This window comes from Ctenopharyngodon idella, chromosome 3 (genome assembly GCF_019924925.1).
Source record: "Ctenopharyngodon idella isolate HZGC_01 chromosome 3, HZGC01, whole genome shotgun sequence".
In the NCBI taxonomy this organism is placed as follows: domain Eukaryota; kingdom Metazoa; phylum Chordata; class Actinopteri; order Cypriniformes; family Xenocyprididae; genus Ctenopharyngodon; species Ctenopharyngodon idella.
The window spans coordinates 15,931,897-15,951,300 of NC_067222.1; the positions used below are offsets into that span (position 1 = coordinate 15,931,897).

Genomic DNA, 19,404 nt, shown 5'->3' on the forward strand with positions numbered 1-19,404 from the left:
AGAATATCTCTGTAAATCCCAAAATCAATCCACCAGAAGAGAGGTTACACTGCAGTCCAAGTCTGAAGTTTTCAGGAAGACTGTCCCGTCACCACAGTCAACAATTTAACAGTCGGAGGAAGCAGCAAGACAGATAAATGAATGTCCTTACCTTGATTATATCTGTTCTTGTGTGTGGAGACACAGTAACAGCAGCAGGAGGAACGAAACGCCTGCTGAAAACCAGCGCTGGAAGAGGTTATGATGAGACGCTGAAGGAGGAGCAGATGTGTCAGTGGAAATCCATTTACTGAATAATGTGAACTTGACCGACTGCTTCATATTTCAAAGCAACTTCACAGAGATCTGTGTGTCTCAGTGTCAGTCAGAAATGATTATTATGGTCTTTGTTGTTTTATTTTTGCTATAACTCACTCATAACTCATGGAGCATCAGACATTTTGATCACAGTATTGTGTAATAAACATTATCGGTTATCTTTTATCAATGTTTAAGTGATGAATTTTATCAAAGACTGAAATACTGTCAGAGAATGAAAATCTGCTACAGAGATCTTCAGGTTTCATCATTTCAATTCCTAAAGTCAAATCAAAGTTTCTCATAATACGAGTAAATATTAAACAAGTGTGAAAGGACACTTGACAAGGTCAATAAATTCATGATGTTGACAGTATTTGTGTCGAGTGAATCATATGAATATGAATCAATATGAATCAGATTGACAGGTCTGAGAGATTTGATTCACACATCTGTTTATTTCTCACACTTTCCTCCATCGTCTGATTCCAGCACTGAGCTTTAACAAACACACACTTCAATCATATTTCATCAACAGTCTGTCATTAATATCCTTATCATAGATCTTTTTCAGTTCATGATAGAGATTAAGCTGTTTAGATTAGTAATAAACTATAATATACATCAAGCATCTTAAGCTTTATCAATGAGGCATATGTTCAGAAATATGTTGTTTTGATCATCAGACAGACACTTGTATGAGGAACTGAATCTTGTCTTTAACTCTCTTCTGGAGTATTTGATGAAGCTCTGATCTTCTGAGGTGCAGATGAGCTCAGATTCACTGATGAATGTCAGAGAAACTCATTTCTGACTGTGATCTGAATCTGAGAGGAGACGCAAGAGTCTCATTCTTCATCTGCTCCATTACATGTATCGATCCAAACTCTCAATAGCGTCCTGTTTTGTGTATCTTCTCCATTCATCTGGGATCTCACCCCTCCCCTCAAATGTTTTATTGTAGTATTTTTCCAGATCTTTCAGGAATCTGCACACAAACCACTTCCAGTAGGGCAGTTCAGAGAGATCAGGAGTGATGCTCCAGTCAGCATAAACTCCTCCTGCTCTTCTGTATTCTCTCCAGAGGACCATAATATCTGAGTCACTATGATAAAAGGATCGATTACTTGCTACAGCTGATGTGCAGATGTTAATTTGTAAGTTTGTTGTTCCTCGGTAAAACCACCCATTCAGTCCATTATTACGATGGAAAGGAGCACTATGATCTCCATGATGGTTTTCTATGGTGTTGGTGCAGATGGCTCCACAGAACGGACACTGAACCCAACAGCACTGACAGAAGAGATCAATCAGAAGCTCATCTGGCCTGAACTTATAGTCCAGATTTACTGGAAATGTCTTTGTGTTGAATCTCCTGCTTATATCAGACATAATAGCAGGAAGTTCTCGTCTCATCACATCTTCTAGGAGGTTGAAATCATCAACATCATCATGTTTGACTCCACTGAGGTCTTTTTCAGAGAAGATCAGCTCATCTGAGATCTGCTGTGTGAAACTCTTCAACCACAAACCAACATCTCCTCTGTTCACTTGAACATGTTCAGTAGATTTATGTGCTGCTTTCATGATCTTCTGCTGCAGGAGTTCAATGTTCTCCTTCATCTTGGGTAAAACACTGACACTGAACTTATCAGAGATGTACCGCCTGACTTCAGCTCTGATGAAACTCTTGAAGTGATCTCTGGGATTATGAATGTAGTTCATGTATTTGATAAAATCCTCCTCTTCTGCCAGTGTCTTCAGGATGTGTTTCTCCAGATTTGATCTGTTTCCATTCAGTGATTCACAGTTTGATCTCATTTTATCTCTCAGATCTCTGGCAGTCTTCTTGTAGACGCTCTGCTCAATGGGCTCTTTCAGTTTCTGACAGATGATCTCACCAAAAACAGCAGCTGATGTTGCTCCATGACAGTATTTCTGGAAAATACTATAGTACTCTTCTCTCTTCTTCTCAACATATATTACAGGATCATTGGCTTCTCTGAACAGTCTGTGTTGGTCAGTGATCATCTTGTTTGATCTCTCACAGATGGAAAGAACCAAATCCATGAAGAATTCATTCTTGAACACATATTTCACTCCTTCCTGATGTTCTGTTACTCTTGTCTTGATGTAATCTATCAGTTGTTGAATGTAGCTGATGTTGTAGCCAATCTTTGAAATGTTAAATAACTTAATCATTCTGTCTGTCTGCTGAGAAACATCTGTGACTAATGATCTGATTTGGGCTTCATCTGCTGGACAAAGAGTTCGACCAAATCCAAATGACTCCTTTATAGCCTCTCTAAAAGCTATTTTTGTGAACCTTTTTAAAATAACATATTCAGAATAACTTGACACAGTGAAAATATTGTTGTACTCACTCTTCTCCCTCCAGTGACCTACAGGAACATTTTCATAGATGTCACTGAGGATTTCTCTCACATCTCTCATTACATCAATGTCTCTGATTAGAGGAGTGCCTCTGATGATCTTCTTCACACTCCATTCCCAGAACAAATCAAACTCTTTCTTCAGTGTTTCTTCATCATTTCTTTTGTCTTTGAGTTTTAAGGCGAGTTCTCTGCTCTTTTCATAGAGAGTGTTTTCATGATGTTTCCTCTGATCATCAATCTTTTTCTTCAGGTCTCGCTGCTGAAGAACCTCATTTAATTTCCTCTTTGTTTCTCTCACAATGTTCTCCTGAAGCTTTTTGATTTTGATTTCAAATGATGTTTTCCACTGAATCAGTATATCTTTATCTCTGTCTTTCTCAAAGAATTCTGACATTGATTTTTTCACTTCTTCACTTGTCTTCTTCAGTTCTCTTTGAAGATCAGTTTCCTCAACCTTGTGAATTGCCTCATTTTCTATTTTGTTGTGTAGTTTGTTCTCAGTTTCCATCATGGCACCGCGAAGACTCCAGGACCACCTGCTGTATTTGGTCTCCAGTTTCCTGTAAGCTGAACTTCTGAAGCTGAAGACGAATCCTTCATTCAGTAAAGCCTCCCAGAGATCTTTAATACGATATTTTAAGTCTATCAGCATCATTCCATGTGATTTTGCTGCATGAGACATAATAGTTTCCTTCAGTTCTTGAATATTCTCACAGTAGTTTGGGTTTGGTGGTGCCATGGGTGGGTTTCCCTCCCACAGCTGAGGAAAATACTTCACATCATTATAAACATCAAATCTAATGACATCACTGAAACATTCAGCATCACACTCTTCCTCTTCAGCAGCGAGTTTTGTCATCTGATCCAGTGTCTCCTGCAGTCGTCTCCTTCCCTCCATGTTTTTCTCTATAGCTGTGACGTCTGAAACGTTCTGATGCACAAACACACAGCTGGGATTCAGTCTGACCCTCCTCATCCTCATGAAGGCCTGAACAACAATCTGAAGAACGTCCTGCATCTCAGATGGGTTTTCTCCAAAGATGTTGATCAAGGTCAGATTTCCAAGAACGAAAACAAATCTGGCCAAGTCATTGTCATGATGTCTCGTTGATCTTCCAGCCAGTTCTGGAGCACGGAGACCCTCAGTATCAACAACCAGAATATAGTCAAAGTTCATCTGTGTTTTCATCTCATCTGACACTCTGACCAGCTGCATGAAAGCTCCTCTGGTGCACCTGCCAGCACTGATGGCAAACTGGAGTCCAAACATGGCATTCAGCATGGTGGATTTCCCAGAGCTCTGAATCCCTAAAACTGACAGCACAAAGACTCTCTGGTCTCCCAGTTTCTGGATGAGTCGATCTAGAACAGCAGAGATCCAGATCACAGGAACATGAGCAGCATCTCCATCCATCAGCTCCAGTGGAAATCCAGAGATCATCATCTCTGCTGCAAGACTCGGGAGAGAAGAGAAGTGAACCTGCAGGTCTTTCTTGTTCTTCTTCACAGACGAACATGATTCATAGATCTGACCGATCTCCCTCATGATGTGCTCCAGACCAAAGGATGCTGCTTCAATATCCTCAGATATTCTCTCAAGTTCAGTTTGTTCAACTTTAAGATGCTCTGATTTATCATGACTGTCTATCAGTTTTAACACTCTCGACCACTTTTCATTATACTTGTGATGTAGAGCAGTGAGATCAGCTAATGTATATTCATCCAGGAGGATTTTAAACCATTTAAGAAAAAACATGTTCTCATGTTCATCTAAGTTAATTTTTCTAATAAAGACCTTCATAAACTCACGGATGTCAGATTTATGCTGCTGTTCACGGATTTTCGTCATCTCTGTTTGTTTTCTACTGATGTCCATTTCTATTTCATCTGCTCGAGGTCGATGTAGTTCTTTGTTCTTCTGACTCCACTGATGCCACAGTTTCCCCTGATGAGGCAGAAATGATTCCTTGATTTCTGTCAGATCTTTCTTCTCCAGTAAACTCATCATCTGCTGTGCTGCTTCTCTTCCTCTCCTGCAGTCTTCATCATCTTCCTCATCTACTCTGATGTCTGAGTGTTTGGACACATCTTCAAGTCTGAAAGTGGAAGATGATTCTGAGAGACAGTCATTTATCGCTCTTCTGAGTTCTTCAGATACATCTGACTGATTTCTGTCTTTCAAACCGACCTTGTATTTCCCTTTCTTCATCTCAATGACAGTAGATTCATCCTCAGTAAAAACACAAATGAGTGGCTTTGAGTACTTGAAGAGTTCTTGAACTTTTATCATGTCTCTGTCATTCCTGTCCAGTCGTGGCAGAAGAACAACATTGACTGAGCTCATTTCAGTGAGGATCTGCAGCTGTTTCTCATGGTCTCCTGCATCACCGTGTAGATTACAGAACGAAACACAGTCACTGAATTTATCCATGTTCGTTCCAGAGGGGCAGAACCAGGCGATCTCCACCACTCCATCCATCAGGACTCTGGTTCTGCTGCTGCCTGGGCAGTTCCTGTGGAAGAACGTGTTGTGTTTCTCATTGATCAGACTGTTCATCAGCTGAGACTTGGATGAAGACACAGAGCCAAACCTGAAGAAAAACACCATTGGAGTTTCTGCCTTGTAGATCGGCTGGATTTGACTGATGGTTTCATTGTTGGTGTTTCTGATCTTCCAGCTCTTGTTGATTTGTCTGAATGTCCAGAGAGGAAACTCAATCTGTTGTGTGAATGGATGAGGAACAAGCAGAGGCAGAGCGTACTGACACTGGGACAGTTTAGTGACCATCAGCTGCTTCAGGAAACCATCAGCACAATGAAACACGGCCATCTGAACATCCATCGGGTGAATTCTCTCAGACTGATTCATTCCTTTATTAGAGAAGGAGATTTCATCAAAAATATCAAACTCATCTTCAGATGAGTCTTTCTCTCTTTGTTGTGTGTGATCATGTTCATTCTTCTCTTTCGTTTTAATGCATCTTGCTCTGTAGTCCATCATCAGTAGTTTTTGTATGAAAGTGTGAATCAGCTCTTCTTCAGCACAAGACTCATGAGACTGTAATGAATGTTCAGTTATCTGAAGAACATCTGCAGCTCTCAGTTTGTTGAGGTACCTGTCTTCAAGATGAAGTTTGTGTAATAGATGCTGTATTCTTTCTGCTCTGACTTCTGCAGTGATGATGTCTTTGTTTTCTCCCTGTTCAAAAGACAGTAGATTAAAACCAATAATTTAAAACATTTATTTTAAAATCATTTAGTCATGAATATTAATAATGGGAAAAGCCAACAGCAAATCTTTTCTTTTGTACTCAATCATAACAGATCTTCAGTTCAGTTCTGCATGACTGCCCTATTGAAAAAAACCTATGCCAAAATCTATTTGAAATACATTTATTTCATACTAAGTGTTATGTCTATGACATATTGTATGCTGTGTATATGTTCCTGTGTCTCCTCTCTAACAGGATTGGTCCAAGACTTAATGAGAGACTGTTGATGGTTGGACCAGAGATGAGACCTGGACTATAAATTCCTCCGGATCTCACTGGAGGGTGCTCTCACTTTTATTCTGGCTCTTTACCTGATTGTTACTCTTTGCTACTTGCCATGATCTTTTCTGTGTGTGTCTCTCTTTGATCATGATTGTTCATGTGTTAGTTCTGGTGTTAAGCTTTAGTGAAAATGCTTTTAAATCAAGTTACAATATAACAGAGTGCTGTTAGCCATTGCGAGAGCTTTATGTCCTGAACTTCAATGTTCCACATACATGTTTGTAAACTACATGCAAAGCTGTAGGGGGTGAGTGCCTTATTTATTTTTTGTAGGCCATTTGGCCACCACCTTTTTCTCCTGTTTTTTTGAGTAGATAAGGAGTGAGGTTACATCCTTGTATTTCAGTTTCTTTATTTTGATGCACAGGGAAGTTAGTTTCTTTAATGGGAAGTTAGAGTGTTGTTTGTTTATTTTGGCATTTGCTCACCCCTGATAATTTGCTTCAGTTTTTTGTTTATTTATCTTATGATATTGCTAGTACTCTCCAACTGCTGTCGCACGAAAGCTTGATCAACTACGAAAATAAAAATGAGTACTTTAACAGCCATTCAGTGTTGTGTCGTTTATGTTGCGGTCCTGACCTAGACCGGGGCCGTAACATAAGTAAACTACAAATCCATTTCAACACATTTACTGACTATCGTTTGAGACTTACCGATATAAATATTATAGTTAAACTTTATTTGGAATAAAATGCACATTTCTTAATATTAAGCCTAAAATGTGTTTTAATGTCACTATTAGTAATGATAGTATGATCTCTGTATAATATCAGTCTTTAAATGTGAGATATTTAAAGTGTACCTAAAGTATACTTGCAATAGTTCCACTTTAGCACAATCAAATATACATACGTATATATTTAACTGGACCTCCGCACTATTTATGGATAACTAAAGTGCATTAAAAATTACTTGTTGCAGTTTAGGAGACTTTGAGTATACCAATTTATTATACTAAAAGTACGATTGCAGGGTATTTATAATAAGTACATAAATATGTAAATGTATTCCTAGAAAAGTTAGCACAATAAATGTATTTCAAACACATTTGAGTGTTTATTTTTCACTAGGGTGTCTGCATTGCAACAGTTATTTCGGTTCATCAGAATATTACTGACTCCCTATTGTGACTTTAAACTAGATGAAAGAAAAACAGACACATCGTGTTACATTGTTTCCAAGCTCTGTAAAGTGTAAAATATATGAAAATATTTATTCAGATAACTATGAACAAAAAGGCAAAAATGTGAAATGGAGCTACTGAGGTTTAAAGTGTTGAAATGCATAAACGTACACTACTGTGTAAAAGTCTTAGGCACATTAGGTTTTAAGCTGGTTATTTATATCTTTTGCTGTTGTTTGTCAGGAAGTTTACATTTCCAAACATTCTTTTTGACATTAACTGTAATAATCCAGTGAGATTTTTATATGCACAAAGAGTCTGACAACAGCCGGTGCTCCCCATGGAGATCTGATCTCACCATCATCGAGTCCATCTGTGATTACATGAAGAAAAAAAAAAAAAACAGACAGACTAAATCCAGAAGAACTGTGGCAACACTGTGGCAGAACTGTGGCCAAGACATTTTAAGAAATCTGCCAGCAAAGCTACAGTACTGTGAAGAGTTTTAGGCACTTGTTTAAAAATGCTGCAAAGTGAGGATGCTTTCAAAAATAAATGTTGATTTTATTTATCAATTAACTTCTGTTAACTAAATCAAATCAATATTTAGTGTGACCACCCTTAACATTTAAAACAGCTTTTGTCCAGGTACAGTTGCGCATAGTTTTTCAGGTAGTTTTGCAGGTGGGTTTCTTCAAGCATCTTGGAGACGTTGCCACAGTTCTTCTGGATTTAGTTTGTCTCAGTTTCATCTGTTTCTTCATGTAGATTCAATGATGGAGAGATCAGATCTCTGCGTGGAGCACCAGCTGTTGTCAGACTGCTTGTGCTTACAAAAATCTCACAGGATTATTACAGGTAATGTCAAAATGAAGGTTTAGAAATGTGAACTGATATTTCCTACAGCAGAAGATATAAAGAACTGGCTTAACATCTTTTGGGGTGAAAATACTGACGTGTCTAAGACTGTATATCAGTTCTCTGAACACTCACCTGATCAGTTTCAGAGCAGATCTTCTTCTTCATCTCCTCTTTCTCTCGTTCATATTCCTCTCTCCACTCCACTCGTCTTCTCTTCAGTTCTTCTTCATGCTGTTCTTCAAGGAGTTTCAGTGTTTCTTCAGAAGTCTTATGTTGATCTTCTCTCGTGTTTCTTTCTTCTGTCAGTCTCTTCTCTAAATCCTCTAGTTCCTCTTGTCTCTGTCTTTCTATTCTCTCTTTCTCTCTGATTATTCCCTCCATTTCACTCTTCAGTCTCTGAATCTGTTCATCACTAATCTGTTTTTCTTTCTCTGTCCTTTTCTTCTGTTCTTCTCTTCTTGTCTTTTCCTCCAGTTTCTGTTTCTCCCATTCCTCTCGTTCTCTCTTCATCTCCTCACACATCTTTTCCTCACTCTCTTCTTTCTCTTTTATTTCTCTTTTATATCGCTCTTTGCTCTCATTAAACTCTTCTTCTCTTCTCTTTCTCTGTTTCATGATTCTGTCTTTCATTCTCTATTCTGTTCATCAGTCTGTCTATTTCTGTGTCGTATCTGAGCTGAAGTTTTTCCTTTTCTTTCTTCACATTCTCTTTTTCTTCTCTCATTTCCTCCATGTCTTGTTTGAATGTCTCTCGTTCTCGTCTCATCTCGTCTTGTATCTCTCTCTGATGTTTCTCTTGTTCTTTTATTTCTCTTTTAAATTGTTCTTCTCTCTCTCTGAATTAATTTTCTTTTCTCTTTCTCTCTTTGTCTTGATTCTGTCGTTCTTCCTCCATCATCATCTTCATTCTCTCTTTCTCTTCTTCGTGTTTCTTCATCAGTTCTTCTCTTTCTCTGTTCAGTTTCTCCATCAGGATCTTCATCTTGTTTTCTTTTTCTTCATGTTTAGATTGAAGATCTTCTTTCTCTCTTTCCATTCTCTCTCTCTCTTCTTTCAGTCTCTGATTAAATTCATCACAGTCTCTTTGTTCTTTCTCTCTTCTTCTCTCATCCTCTTCTTCTCTTCTTGTCTTTTCCTCTAGTTTCTGTTTCTCCCATTCCTCTCGTTCTCTCTTCATCTCCTCACACATCTTTTCCTCTCTCTCTTCTTTCTCTTTCATTTCTCTTTTATATCGCTCTTCTCTCTCATTAAACTCTTCTTCTCTTCTCTTTCTCTCTGTTTCATGATTCTGTCTTTCATTCTCTATTCTTTTCATCAGTCTGTTTATTTCTGTCTGTAGATTCTCTTTTTCTAGCCTCATTTCATCTTTAAACGTCTCTCGTTCTCTCTTCATTTCATCTCTCATCTGCACCTCCTGTTCCTTCATTTCTCTTTTATATCGCTCTTCTCTCTCTCTCAATTCTTTTTCTCTTCTCTTTCTCTCTTTGTCTTGATTCTGTCGTTCTTCCTCCATCATTGTCTTCATTCTCTCGTTCTCTTCTTCGTGTTTCTTCATCAGTTCTTCTCTTTCTCTGTTCTGTTTATCCACTCTTTCCATCAGGATCTTCATCTTGTTTTCTTCTGCTTCATGTTTGGATTGAAGATCTTCTTTCTCTTTCATTAGTGTTTTATATTTTTCTTCTCTTTCTATATATTCCTCTTCTCTTTTCTTCCTCTCATTCTCTATTCTGTTCATCAGTCTGTCTATTTCTGTGTCGTATTTGATCTGAAGTTTTTCTTTTTCTTTCTTCAAATTCTCTTTTTCTTGTCTCATTTCCTGTATTTCATGTTTGAATGTTTCTCGTTCTCGTCTCATCTCGTCTCGTATCTTTCTCTGATGTTCCTCTTGTTCTGTTATTTCTCTTTTCAGTTCTTCTTCTCTTCTCTTTCTCTCTTTATCTTGATTCTGTCTTTCTTCCTCCACCATCATCTTCATACTCTCTTTCTCTTTTTCTAGTTTGTTCATCAGTTCCTCTCTTTCTCTTACTCTGTCCATCAGGATCTTCATCTGTTGTTCTTGTCTTTCTCTTTCCATCTCTCTGAACATCTTACATGAGTAGAAACTCCCTCCGTTTTCTTCCACCATGTTGTCTATCTTCTCCAGTAGATCAGACACCTGTGTTCGGTCTCCAGTCTGATTATTATTGAACACATGGAATCTGTTTCCACACGCTTCAATCAGCTTCATCAAAGGAGATCCTGGTTTTCCCAGGTACTGTTCAATAGTTTTGTTCTTCAGATCGTCTCCTCTGGTGAAGAGCACCATGGTGAACATTAAAGATTTCTCACCAAACGTCTCTTGGATGATCTTCACTGATGTTGCTTCTTCTTGAGTGAATCGTTGTCCTAAATTGAGCACAATGATGAACACATGTGGTCCAGGCAGGATCATGGAGATGCAGTGTCTGATTTCTCTCTGGATCTCCTCATTACTCAATTCAGTATCAAACAGTCCTGGAGTGTCGATCACAGTAACGTGTCAGCCGTTGATTTCAGATGATTCTCTCTGACTCTCTTTAGTGACTGATTCATGAGATGTTTCTGCTGTGAATGCATCTCTTCCTAAGATTGTGTTTCCTGTTGCACTCTTCCCAACTCCAGTTTTTCCTAGCACAACAATCCTCAGTTCATCTTTGTGCTCTGTTGAACCTGTAAAAGAGGAAACATTTAAAGCCTAAACATTTTACAAACATACATTGTGTACAATAGTTTGGAGTAATATTGTCATCCCCACACTGAAGGTCACTGTATAATTTGCATATTATATCACTTCTCAGGGAATCGGGTTATATACACAACCTGAGACATTCCCTTCGATGCTGCATTTTGGTTTTGATGCTATGAGGAACTCAATATGTTCTTACACCATGCTGAAGGAATACTGCCTCACTAAGCTGTGAATATGCACACACAGGGTGGGCGTAGCTCTATGTGACTCTCCAGGACTACGCAGGAGTCAAGATCACATCAACCCCAAGGGCGCATCCAATGTGACTTGTGCAAAAATTTACACCCATTTCATGTCTTGCAGTCTCTACTAATGAGCTGATGAGTTGAATTAGGTGTGTTAGATGAGAGAGACATACAAAACGTGGAGTGGTGGGGGTCCACCAGGACAGGTTTGAAAACCCCTGTTATAGTGGCACTAATCTCTCCCCTGACAGCAACATAGTGTTGGCACAGATCCAGCCCACATCTGGTCCGGGTGTAATCCACATGTACCAGATGTTGCCCGGATCTGAGCCACACTATGTTGCTGTCTGGGTCAAGCCAGTGTGCACAGGTGCTAGGGCAAAAACCTTACTCCCTATCTCTGCAGGACAGGCCTCAGCCTAGAGCCCCAAGAGTAGAGCTGTAAGGGGATACACAACATAGCCTCAGTCATGCTCTGGTATGCATCACCAGTGCATGGAGCATGCGAGGTCCTAAAAACCTCAATAATCAGAATTTCCAGACTGAGAGTACTGAGAAAAACCATTGATATGGAGTGGACAGCTTCAGTATTACCACCCATCCAAGGGGGAGCATATTTCCCAACTGCAGAAAATCATCAGAGAGGGAAGTAAATGAGACAAAGGGACATTTTGCAGTTTTCCCAAAATAATTCTCATTAACCAAGCTCTATAGCACATGGAAGTCGCAGGGGAGCTTAGGCCCTACTTAATACCCCAATAATGAATTGGGGAGTGCAGCAAATAAAAGAATGGAACACTTACGTGTCCTGCTCATATCTCTCCTTTCAAGCTCATATCCTGAGTTTGCAAAGGCACTTACTTGCATCATCTCACCATGACCAGAACCTTCAGCAGTCCTCACATTCTCCCTGGACCTAAGCTCCAGAGGAGCGTGCTGACCCACAGCATTGCTCTGCACCAGATAAAATAGCAGACTCCTGCAATTCTATGTTTCCTCCCTCTCTGCCAAATACTCCTTCAACCCTCATGGTCCATCAGAGAGGGATATATCTCCTGGAAGCTGCTAAATGAGACCACACCTCTGTAACTACTCTACAAATCGCCTCACCAACAGTCTGAAGAGGCCAGAATGTGATATCAGAGCATCAAGGAGAAAAGCTTTCTCGTTCTCCTTTTCACAGATGCTTCTCCATGGCAACTATAGTGACTAGTGAACAGCCGATGTACTGGCCGTCGGCTTTGCAGCACATATGGCTAGATCTATGGTTTATGCACCTTCTTTTTTAGGACTGCCTTAGGAGATAATACCATTCAATAGGCAGGTCTAGTATCCCCAACACCTGAGTCAGCCCTGCTTAGAGGAGATTGGGAAGATGCAGTCTTGCTGCCACATATGCCGAGCCATGAGCCACAAGGTAGTAAAGCAGAGGAGGCAGACACATTTGATAACATATGCCTTGGCTCTAATGACCTGCCACCTCACGATCGAAGCTGCTCTCTCAGGAGCTGAACGTGCTCACACTACTCCTAATGGTAAGGTGGAAGCTTTCAAAGGGGATGTAGCACCAGGGGAGTCTCTTAAAAAGTGTCAAGGAGAGTCAAGAAACTCTCCTTGCATATTGCTGCTCACACAGTCCTTCCACACAGGAACAAGTACAAATAGGCCTAATTTTACCATGAATTCAATGCAATGTGCGCATCCAGCTCCCTCGAGAGTCATACGCACTCAAGCAGACTCTTATCTTACACAACCATACAAACAAAGCATAAAATGTGTGATGATGTAACTAAGGGAAACCATACTCACAGAACAATTATGTTGCATTTTAGAAGGTTTTGAATTTCACCTTAACTGTTTCATGAGTTCACACTTACAAATAATTCAGATAAGTAAATGGTATGCACATTTGACGTGTTGTCCGAGGAGAGGGCTCTAAGCTCGGTATTTGGCCCGAACCCAGAGTACAACCCCCATATTTTGGTGAGTAAAGTAACCAGGCGAGTGTGAGGAGACGGGGTTGTGGAGGGATGCTGAAAAACTGTCGAGAAACATAAGTGAGTCGACTGCGTATTTATGATGTCCTCCACTTATGCTGATTGGGTATACATGTTGATTACTGATTGCTGACTGCTGGTTGGAATGAAGTAATGATTGGATAGATCATTTGAAAGTGCTTCTACCTACATTTAAAAATAAAATAAAAAAACAATACTTTTTGTCATTTTTCTAGCTTGAATGTTTGAGACCCAAAATGATTTTCTGGTTTACCTTGTGGCAGTAAATGTGTTTCTAGTGAGTCAATTTTCTTCTTCATCTCTTCATATTGCAGCAGTTTTTTCATCTGTGCCTCCAGAAATGTCTCTGTTGAGAAAACCCCTCCTCTGTTTTCTTCCAGCATCTTCTCAATGTTCTCCATCAATGTGGACACTTGTGTGTTTGGACCAAAGAAATGACGTCGTCCTCCAAATCTCTCAGTGACAGACTGTGTTTCTTCATTGAGTTCTGCTGTCTGATGCTTTGAATTCTGCATCATGAGGATCATCATGTGTTTGTTGATTCTGGAGCTGAAGATCCTCTGGATCTCCTCCATTTCTGCTTTGTCTTCATTATTGAGTGGAGCATCAGGAATAATGAGGAGGAAAGCATGAACTCCAGGATGACAGAGAGACACACAGCGGAGAGACTGACGCATCACTTCCTCCTCTGAGAGACGAGTGTTGAACAGAGCTGGAAGATCCACCAGACTGATCTGACGTCCATGAAGCTCCACGTCTGATCTTCTGTCTGTCTGCTGCAGGATCTGCTCTGATATGGAGGATTTTAACGTGCCGTCACTCCCACACACAACCAGATTCAGCTTCACACCCTCTGAAACTGAGAGAAGAACATTTATAAAAAATATATATATATATAAATATATCACTACAAACTATCAAATATCATCACACTCACATCTTTCTGTGTCCTGTCGCTTCATTGTGAAATACTGTGAAGCTTCAGCACAATCCAGGTGTCGTCCATCATTCATTTGCACGATGTCCTCAAACGTCTGCAGAAGATCATCAGGAGAGCTGCTTCTCTGAAGACTGAAGTGTCTGTTGAAGCATTTCTGAATGATTTTCTGTAGGATGTCATTGGTTTCAGTGGGCTCTTGTGTGGTGAGCACCATGGTGTGTTGATAAACGCGCTCAGAGAAAGAGTCCAGCACCTTCTCCACACACTCCTGATCTTCTGCTGAACACTGCTCATGTTTGAGGAGCAGAACGATCACATGAGGTCCTGGATCAGACAGATTCACACACTCTCTCACTGTCTGTGTGATCTGATAATCTGAGATGTTTGTCTGGAGCAACTGAGGACTGTTGATGACCATCATGTGTCTGTCCTTCAATCTTCCTCCGACTCTCTCTACAACATCTGGAGGAGCTTCACTGTCAAACGCTGCTCGTCCCAACAGGAAGTTTCCCACTCCACTGTTTTCTGACATGTTCTTCCCCAGAAGAACAATCCTCACTGAAAAGAGTCAAATCAGACATTCAGAGTTCACGATCCTCACATCACACATTAACACAGAACACATGTGATATGTAACATGTTATGATGGCAAGAACTTGATCTTAATCAAACATCACAGATCTAAATGACCAGAATCCACCAGTAGGAGGCTGAATTTATCACTTGTGTTTTGATAGGGATAAATTACCCATAATTCCCACACACTCTTCATCACTTCATGCTTTTATGTAGGTAAAGACTTACTGTGAGGAGGTTTTTCTTTGCTCCGTCTTCTCCTGCGAGGAGGAATGTGGGCAACGATCACTGAAATAAAAGTCTTACATTATACTTGACTCTCATCATAGTCACATGTACCAACAGAAAACATCACCTTTGAACGAATTGTTGAAACAAGTGAAAGTGTGAGATGCTGGGAAATCATTTCAGATAATAAAATGTCTTCATCTGACTTGAGGAAAAGACAATAATTTAGCTGATTTTAGCTGAGTATGCAATAAAGAACTGAATATCATCAGATGTTATGTATATTCGTGTCTCTTCATATAAATGAAGTCCTTCAAGAATTTGAATTCTATTGACAGAATGTAATAAAAATGTTTTCAACTCTGATCTGTCTGATTCTCACCTCTGGTGTCAGAGCTGGACATGTTGATATTCTGTTCTCTCCTCCGTCTCTGTCTTTAGTCATCATCTGCTCATCTTCTGTGACTCCTGACGTCTGTCTGTTCATAGATTCCTCAGTCCTGAGACTCTGTTCATGTCGTATGGAGCTGCACATCTGCTGAGAGTCACAGGATTGATTCCCAGTAAACACAAACACTGATCAAACATTCAGCTTCAATTCACTGTGAGTCGCTTTAGATAACAGCATCTGCTGATTTACTGATGCTCATAAACTGCTCTCTGCGCCTTCATACAATAAAAAAGTCAAAAATATAAAATGTGTTGATCAACATGATTTAGATCTTTAGTAATGCAGTAATTTGACATTGTTTGTGCTCCAAATTCTCACTGTAAATGTTAAATTTGTTTCTGATATGGTTCTGTGACAAATGAAACTGAAACCTCATAAAGTTATTAATCACATTCATCAGTAGTGTTACATCTCACATTTACATTTCATATAACAAACATGAAGAGGGTTTTTATAAGGAAATGTGTTACCTGTGTGTCGAGGTTTCATCATGTTTAGACGTCTTTTATTGCAAACATGAAAGCAGGAAGAAGTTTGCAGGTGGAGTCGCTCAGGTAGAACCTGTTTCCATCTTGTCTGACAACAAATGCAGGTTAAAGTTCAAGATTCAGTTCCTGTGAGGATGAGACATAATGTTCATAAACAAAGAAAACAGCAGCTGAGCTTAAGACTTTCAACCACAAAAATATTGTGTATGTTTATGAATTTGAATCTGAACTAGTCATTTACCATACAGGAACCACGTGTTCTGTTTCAAAGCCTAGTGTGCTGCATCACTTCCTACCTAGACAGCTGACTGATCTGATTCCTTAATTAACATGAGAAACATTTACACACATGCAGAAGACATAATAAAACCATTCACACAGTACAATCTTGAATACTGTCCAATTCTGTTTTCATAGAAAACTGTTATAATGTTGCTTAATGCGTAATTAAATGTGTTCAAATTCTCATCTGCTTTTCTATATATAGTGTGCTGTTAGCAAGGTGTACCCTAGACAGAATTTGGTCTTTTAATATCACAGTATTTATGCATTAAACCATATTAAACGTTTTCCTTAACAGTTTTACTATGGGAGGAAAACGCTTAACGTGTAATTAAAGCAAAAAAAAAAACATCAACTATTTTAGTCTCACTGTATGTACCCAAGAATCAAAAGTAGCATTAAATATGTTTTTATATGCGGTCAACAATGCTTAATGCAGACATACAAGTGTCATTCCTGTGATTCAGTGTCTTTTGTGTCTCCAGTAAAGGTTATAATCTTACTGCCTTAAAATGTTCAGCATTATGCATTTAAAGCTGTCTTGGTCATAAATAACACAATTTGAAGTCTAAGCATACTGAAGTTTATTTATTTATTTAAAAAGAGATATTTTACACCATTTTTCCTCAGTGCTTGTGTATCCCATTTTCATGACAAATACAAAACTTACTACATGTTTTTTTCCCCCCAAAATGTATACATTGTTGGGTATACCAGTAATAATTCTCTCTAATACATAGTTTTTTTTCAATTCTTAAATATGTTTTAACAGTTATAATAAAGGCTTTTAGCTTGTCCCAAGTCATTGTCCACTCTGTTATTTTTGTCAACTTTCCCTTTAAATGAAAGTTGGAAAAGCTAAAAGACATCATATCATAAAGCTGGAGTGAAATCCTCTATTATTTTAACTGTCAATTTTGACCAATTTTATCTATAAAAATCCTGTTTTTAAAAACCCATGCAGGTTCATTTCATAATAAAGAGGGTCTCCATCAGTTGAAATCAGAGCCTGTGGTGACAACCATCACAACATCTTGTTGCTCTCCTCCACTGTAGACAGTGCAGACAAGTGTTGGCACGTATTCTGCTGAACCGGCTCCAACAACACCCTTATGACAGCGACATCTTCCCGGGACCTCTGTGGATTTTGTGCAGGCTGTGGCACTATGGACATGGTGTTTACTGCTAGGCAGATTCAGGAGAAGTGCCAAGAACAACACCGTGATCTTTAAAGAAAGCCTTTGACTCAGTTTATAACACTGGGCTCTGGCAGAGAAATGTTTATCATCGAGCTGTCTAATCCATTTGGCATTTCCAATGATTTTGTGAATTTTATGATGTCCAGAAGGCACCAAGTACCAAGAATGACAGGAAAAATCTGACAGTCTGAAAGTGAAAATACAAACTAGGGCTGTTGAAAGTGAATGAATCATCACTTGTTTACACACACCACAGACTTTTTTATCATGTATACATTGTTCTTGACATCAGTGTGAACTCTGAATGCTGTTCAGCAACTGCCCTTTTATTTGCAATCGGCAAGAAAGCAACTTTTTCCTAAACACATTAGCAATCATGTATTTTACTTGAACCACAGAAGATTCAATTAAAGACAGTCCTAATCTTCTTTTGATGGATGACCAACTTTGAGTGTGTGGATGATACCACAAAAGACCATTTTGCAGAAACAGACAAACAGACCTCCAGAGGGAACATGCCCTGAACCTGCTAAAACGGTTCACAATTCAAACAAAAAAACTACACCTTTTCTCCTAGAAGAGGTGTGTTTGTGGAAAGTCACTGAGTCACAGATTACCGTAACAGGTTACAAAGATGCAATTGTTAAATCATCTTCCACCTTCCTTCAGGCACGGTCTGCAAACAACAATGCTTCAGGGTTTCTTCATCAGGGGGGATTTCAGATTCCAAGATTTCCTCATGCTTCTTCTGTCTGTAAGTTCCTTTCAACTTCATGAACTCCATGGGAGTCTGAGGATGAGGAATGTGTTTTACATTTGCTTGGGATGAATGCAGTCATGTCCTTTCTCTCTATAGCCTGATTATAAAGACAGTCACAACAAACACATGAAAATGCTTTATAGCAGTGGTTCCCAAATACATTCCTGGAGCCTCCCCAGCACAGCGCATTTTGCATATCTCCTTTGTCTGACACACCCATTTCAGGTATTGGAGTCTTGACTAATGAGCTGATGATCTTAATCAGGTGTGTTTGATTAAGGAGACAGGGCAGTGTTTGGGAACCCCTGCTTTAAAGAAAACGTACAAATATCTAAATACATTAATCATGATCTATAATATATATATATAATCGTGTATATGGGCAGCCTGGTCTCATTGTTAATACGTAGGTATTAATACGTAACTTTCAAAGACACAAAACGTACATTTTTGTACGTTTAGAAAGGTGCTAAAACGTACAATATTGACGTAATTATGGCACTAAAACGTAAAAACACTTACGTTTTTACAGCGAAAAAACGTAAAATATTTACGAATCTTTCATGTCATAAAGATATATGTATAATTTCCATTTTATCGTTTTGTAGATAAATGTAAGATCCCTAATCCCCACCCCAAACCTAAACCTACCCATTTTATACAGAATGTTAAAAGAATAAAACATAAAGAACAGAAATGTGTAGGAAAATGACAATTTTAGTAAAAATATAACATTAAAACGATATTTTGAGCCACTAATCCTACACCTGAAGTGTCTCTCTCACCTCTGAACATGATCTCAAGTCTGAGCTGTAATGAAAGAAAGAAGAGTTAGAGCAGCTTTTATAGAGTTCATGAAGGATTAAATATGAAAACAGATGAATGATGAGAGAGATTGAGTTGATTTACTCCTGTCACAGATGATCTCATGATTCAGATTCACACAGTCAGAAGTGACGAGACGATCAGATGATACAGATGTCACAGGATCACTCAGTTTGTGTGGATCTGATGGATCTGCTAACAGACACCCGTCCTGAACAAATCAAACACAAGACAATCAGATCAGATCAGATCAGTATTATTGAGTGTGTGTGTGTGTGTGTGTAACAGTCACCTCTGTATACCAGCTCTGTTCACAGTCAGGATCATTGAGTGTTTGATTCAGAATCACAGGCAGAATCACGTACACAAACCCCACTGCTGTCTGAATCTCTCCACATGACACATTGATGTTGTACATCTTTCAACTCAAACAAGGAACCTATTTTAAAAC

At 39.1% G+C, this 19,404-nt stretch overlaps 1 protein-coding gene and 1 pseudogene across 1 annotated transcript; both read right to left on the reverse strand.

The window, feature by feature from the left end:
- Positions 1–596: 596 nt before the first annotated feature.
- On the reverse strand, positions 597–8,864 carry LOC127508093 (interferon-induced very large GTPase 1-like). The gene is made up of 2 exons (XM_051885693.1): positions 8,367–8,864; positions 597–5,892 (listed from the first exon to the last, which is right to left on the reverse strand). The coding sequence occupies exons 1-2, from the start codon at positions 8,862–8,864 to the stop codon at positions 1,165–1,167; spliced, it is 5,226 nt and encodes a 1,741-aa protein (XP_051741653.1). The 3' UTR covers positions 597–1,164.
- LOC127508100 (GTPase IMAP family member 8-like) lies at positions 8,815–15,004 on the reverse strand (annotated as a pseudogene).
- Between the last annotated feature and the right edge of the window lie 4,400 nt (positions 15,005–19,404).